General features: G+C 42.6%; 1 protein-coding gene across 1 annotated transcript; it reads right to left on the minus strand.

The window, feature by feature from the left end:
* Positions 1–440: 440 nt before the first annotated feature.
* Positions 441–1,419, minus strand: LOC119985514. Its single transcript, XM_038829803.1, has 2 exons — positions 1,017–1,419; positions 441–478 (listed from the first exon to the last, which is right to left on the minus strand). The coding sequence occupies exons 1-2, from the start codon at positions 1,417–1,419 to the stop codon at positions 441–443; spliced, it is 441 nt and encodes a 146-aa protein (XP_038685731.1).
* Between the last annotated feature and the right edge of the window lie 4,660 nt (positions 1,420–6,079).

Raw genomic sequence — 6,079 nt, forward strand, 5'->3', positions numbered from 1 at the left:
CTACTTTCGGTACCAGGGTTGCATATCAGAAAGAGCGTGCGTGACATGGATAGGCCCCTGGAGAGTAATAGGACTAGATGGTTCTAGAATTTGATTATGTTATTAGTATTTTGTCATACTTGTTTTCTTGGTTGAGACATGTTGTGTGATACCTCAATTCGATGGTTGGATGGATGGTTGGGATGGTGCTCTATGTGATCGGGACTCTCAGATCGGGTTTATGGACTTGGTATCCTGACGATTTCTTATGCTTGCAGGATTGCTCCTTGCATTGGTTGTTTGATTATATATGTTATTGTGTGTGGAGAATTTATTGATGATATGATTTGTTAGGTGGCCTGAGGCCCTACTTAGACTTGAGAACTTATATGTGATATGAATTGTTTGATGGCCTGAGGCCCTGCCTAGGTTGTAAATATATTTGTGATATTGTTGTGTTTTTACTCTAAGTTGGCATCTTCCGCAATACGGGAAGGTGCTGTCAAAATTTTTGATAATTTGATGATTGAATTAATAATTGGTTTGACTAAAATGGTACCAAAAGTAATGCATTCCGAGTCGGGGCGTTACACCAAGTGTCTGGCGTGCTCATCCTCAGTGGCTGAATAAACCAATATGTCATCAATGAACACAATCACAAACTGATCCAAATATGACCTGAACACCCTATGCATCAAATCCATAAACACTGCAGGTGCATTGGTTAGCCCAAATGGCATAACCAAATACTCGTAATGGCCAAATCGTGTGCGAAAAGCTATCTTCGGAATATCCTTGTCCCGAATCCTCAACTAGTGATACCCCCGATCTGAGATCAATCTTGGAGTAATAATGGCTACCCCTCAACTGATCAAACAGATCATTAATCCTTGACAACGGATATTTATTCTTCACTGTCACTCAATTCTGTCGGTAGTCCACACACATCGGCATCGTACCATTGTTCTTTTCCACAAACAGAACAGGTGCTCCCTAAGGTGAAGTGCTCGGTCTGATAGAACCCAACTTCTACAAACCTGTCAACTGGGTGTCTAACTCCTTCAGCTCTGCTAGTGTCATCCTGTATGGTGGTATAGAAATAGGATTTGTACCCGGATACACCTCAATCACAAAGTCAATCTCCCTCCTAGGTGGCAATCCTAGTAGATCATCAGGAAAGACATCCATATAGTACTGCACAACAGGTATAGATATAGAAGACTCCTCCCCAGACTCTGAGGTAATCAAACCCGCTACAACACAATCGGTGTACTGAGGATTATCCAGAAAATGTGGACATGGCAGAAGTGTCGTCCCATGAAATCTAACTCTTCCTATAGGTGTGGTCAGTGTAATCCTCCTTTTAGCACACTCTATAATTGCCTCGTATCCAGTCAACCAATCCAATCCGAGAATATCGTCAAAATCAGCAAATGGCATCACAACCAAATCCACTCTAAACTCATGGTCCGTAAAACTAAATACACAATCCCTACAGATACCACTAACCATGGTACTTGATCCAAGGGGCGAATCAACTATAAATCTCCTCGTCACTCCCGTAACCTCTAAACCCAATGCCTCAGCAAATGATAAAGAAATAAATGAATACGTAGCACTAGTGTCAAACAAAACTCCTGCCCAAGAACTGAATAAGAGGAAATTACCTCCCAAATGGTCTCGCTCTACTAGTACTGCATCAGGGCCGAGTGCATACACTCCACCTCTCTGAATCTACTACTGCTGCTGAGGTAGTGGCCTACCCCATTCTGTAGGACCTCTCGGTGCTGGAATCGGTGTTGGCTGTGCAAGTCCTCCACCCTGTGGGCAATCTCTCCTAGTATGGCCTGGCAAACCACATCGAAAGCATAATGGGTTGTTTGCCATAGGACAATCCCAACGTATATGGTCCACATGACCACATGTATAGCAGTGTTGGGGCTGCTAGTCCTGTCTCGAAGCTTGTCGCTACTAGTCCAATCTCTGCCCATGCTGACCCTGTCTCTACCCCTGCTGACCCTATCTAGGACCCTGTTGTCCCTGCCTAGGTCCCGGTAACTTTGTCTATGACCTTGAGAACTCTGCCCTTGACTCTACTGATGCCCTCGGGTATCAATCCTCTGTCTGTGCTGATTGCTCTTACCAGTAGCAGATGTAGAACTCTCAAGCTTCCTCTTGTCAATCTCCCAATAATCCTTAATCTCCACTAAAGTCCTCTCGACTCTGAGTGTCTTATCAATACACTCGTGATAGATGGTGATAGTCTAAGCCGCCAAATAAGGTGAAATCTTTGGCGACAATCCTCTCTGAAATCTCGGTATCTTATTTTCCTCTGTGGAAATATACTCCTCCCCATATCGCCCTAACTCCTCAAAGCGGGCATGATACTGATTCACTGACATGTCTAGGGACTGAATCAACTCAAGAAACTCCTTGGCTATGTGGTATGTACTGTGACAGAAACGCTGTCTCAAACTCTGCCCATGGCATACCCTCTCTACCCTGACTAACTATCATCACCTCCTACCATGTAAAAGCATCCCCCTCTAGAAACTCTGCAGTAAACAAAGCCCTCCTCTTCTCAGGAATCCGCAAAGAAGTCATCTTCTTGCGTAGCTGGCGAAGCCACTCCTCTGCTGCCATTGGGTCTATCACTCCTCTATAAATTGGAGGGTTTATCTTCCGTAAATCAACTAGCTCCTTGATCGAAGTATCAGTTGCCAAAGGAGTTATCTGCGTCGCCACAATCTGTCATGCACCTTCCTGTAATCCACCCAAAGTCAAAACATGTGTTGGAACCTCAACAGTTGCCTGTAGTGCAACTGGGGCTGGGGCTGGAGCTGGAGCGGCAATCTGTGTCACAAGTCCTATAACAGTATGCCCAAGAGCTCGCACCAACTCAATAACATCCCAAACCTCCTACCGTAAAGCAGTCACTGCTGCCTCTACCCCCTGTGGTGCTAGTTGTACCGGCGGTACCTCCTGATCATCCCTAATATCATCTACTGGATCTATGTAAGCTCCTCGCCTACGCACTAACGAAACTACCTCCAATATCGCAGTCTCATCTACTCCCTGAGGCTCATCCGCCTCGAGTCGTCCCCTACCACATCCCGGTCCTTGCACTCGAGTACTACACTTCTCAACCATATCTACAAAATATAACACACTTATACGTAAATCTAAAGGCAAGAAATTCAAAAATAAGGAACTCACCATGTCAATCGGGAAGCACATGATGTGTAACGAACGAGATAACCTAATCACTGTGAGTATCTAAACCTACAGCTTCGATACCAAATTGTCATGCCCCTCTCTCCTATGGTATACCGAAGTGTACCTATACTCCAAAGGACGTGATCGACAGGGGACACCCCGTCCCCCGAACCAATAATAGAACCAAATAAACATATATAATAGTAATAACTCCTACGATGTGACATGGAAACAGTATTGAACCCAAAATACTATATATACAACCACCAAAACCAACCTGAGTAACATATACAACAACGGAATAGTAAAACATATCTACCCAATGCCAAACTGAGTAATATATACAAACTACAATACCAAAATCCCACGCCCTGCTAGAAGAGTCGGCTCGAGGCTACACATCAACTCATGCATCTCGTCACTGACTGCCATCACCTGCGTCTAACTCACTTGAAAGGGAATAAAAAAGATGGGTGAGCTGAGAAGCTCAGTAAGGCATAGAAAGGGAACACCGATATCCAGAATAAATAAATTAAAGAATATGACATAGAATATGAAGTACAATAAATATATAACCATCAGTGACCCAACCAAGTAACGTGGTAGCCGATAAGGCTATACAACACCATAACCACAAACACCTGTCTTCAGTAATCCATAATCCATAAACCATAATCCATAGTTCGTAATCTATAATCCATAATCCACCCTTGGACCCACCCTAATCCCCGTAGGGTGTCTCCTAGTCCAGATCCACATCAAAACTGGATAAGGATCGGATATCTCGATAGCATAGCCTACACCAAATAGCGTCCCTTGTGATGCACCTCATCTCAGACGGTCTACAGGTACATACCCGGTCTATATATACTATCCATCAAAAATCCATATCCAATAGATTGGGCTCCTACATAGGGCCCACAGTTTACATCAACCATCTACAATCACTCCACTCCTAAAAACATACCAACAATGATAATCAATAGGGAATATAAATAAAACATACAAACAGGCCATATTTTCACCCCCAGAAATCGATAGAACCACAATATAATTAGAGTCTGTGAAATCAAAACTCTAGAATCACAAGCAAGAGACAAGTAAACCCCTACCTGGAAATCGCAATGCAAATACCCAGCACGCATCCCCAACTAACCCTTGACTCCGAAAGTCAACCCGCTCCAAATCTCAACCTGGATCACCGTCTATACTGGAAAAATATGACACACGAAAATACAGTTAAAATACGTCCGATCAACTATGGTCAATGGTCAAAATCAACTTATGAATAGTGCTAAACCGTGTCAAACCAAGTTAGACCGGTCAAACTTGGTCAAACAGTGTCAAACCAGGTCAAATCGATCAACACAGCAGTCAACCGAGTCAACTCGCCCAAACTCAATCAACTCCGCAGAACTCAACTCAATGGTGTCACCGGTGATCCGGCCACCAAAACAGACCAAGCCGTACACCAAATTGAAGAGCTCGAAGAGACGAACTCATACTTACCTGAATCGGGTCAAACCACAATAGAAGTTTCAAACCCCGATTACTCCTCAAAGGCGGCTTCGTTTGATGTGATTCAACTTGGGTTACACTTGTATGCTCCCGCACTTCTTTTGATACCATCCGTGGCCACCACCATCACTGGAAACCAGAAATCGCCGATGACCCGTGTGTATAAGAGAGAAATAGGAGAGAGAGTGAGTCGCGTATAGAAGAGGATATTTGTGAAAATTTTAAAAAGTTTTGGTATTTAATTAATTAATTCCAATTTTTCACTGTAGCCCTTACAACTTCTACAGAAACACCCCTCCCCACATTTGTTATCCCTAAAAATCCATTTAACTTTGAAAATTCATAATAAATTCAATTTAAATCCAATTTTAGTGATTCTTACGCCAAAATTTTTCTTTTAAAATCCTCTGTTCACTAAAAATATTTTCATATTTTTATCTTAGTTAATTTTTAATATCTCCAAATCCCCGTTTGCGATTATCGAGGTTCACTCCACCTCGTTCAACGCATCGCAATACTGTGTATAATGTAAAAATCGAGTCAGGATATTATCGTTCCTCTCGAGAAGATTAGAAAACCTACCATGATTAAAGACAATCAATTATTTCACAAGCAATAGTACCTCTTTCAGAGTGAGTCTCTGTCAAGGAGCCATTAATACCTATGTCCAACAGTGGAGAAAAAGGTTCGACGAAGCCAAGTCCTAAATTCCGAAAGGTGCGGGAGACTTTCCTGAGAACCAAAATGATAAAAGATGACTATGCTACTGACTTTTGGGATACGAAGATAATGGACCAGGTTCTATTCTAGCAAATGATCGCTCGTAAAGCTGACATGTTGATCCTAGAGGGCGTAGCATGCTTACAAGATTTGATCTCAGAATTCCAAAGATTGAATAAGGACATATCTAAAGAAAATAATGTCCTTGGGAAAGCAACGCTGGTAAAGACGCTCTAGGAAAAATAGGACTTCCAACATAAAGAGATGGAGAAGCAACATGATAAAGAGGTATGGGAGCTACAATACCAAATTAGGATCTTAGATGGCAAAATCAAAAAGTTGATGAAAAGGAGGCAGTCAGAGATCGAATAGGGCTCTGCCAATAGGAGATCATTCAGCCCATTAACTTAGGAAGTAGAAGGCTTCAGAGAAGGGATGCATGATGCATTCACAAGGATCTATGCTCAACACCCATAGTTTGACACTACAACAATGGAAGCCCGAACATTGCTTAGCCCCAAGTTCTAGCCAAATTTAGATATGGATTCCAAAGAAGAAAAGGAAGAGGAAGAATTTAAAGCTCTTGAATCCAATTCAATACCTCCGGAGACCATCCTAAATCCCACTATAGTCTCTTCGTGTCCTC

Source organism: Tripterygium wilfordii, chromosome 19 (assembly GCF_013401445.1).
Source record: "Tripterygium wilfordii isolate XIE 37 chromosome 19, ASM1340144v1, whole genome shotgun sequence".
Classification (NCBI taxonomy): domain Eukaryota; kingdom Viridiplantae; phylum Streptophyta; class Magnoliopsida; order Celastrales; family Celastraceae; genus Tripterygium; species Tripterygium wilfordii.

What these genes read in the sequence shown, in the direction of transcription:
- LOC119985514 (XM_038829803.1), bottom strand. Translation starts at nt 1,419, where the DNA reads ATGCCATTTGCTGATTTTGACGATATTCTCGGATTGGATTGGTTGACT. An exon ending in GTTAGACACCCAGTTGACAG is followed by an intron (nt 479 to 1,016) that starts GTTTGTAGAAGT and finishes AAATTTTGACAG; the next exon opens with CACCTTCCCGTATTGCGGAA.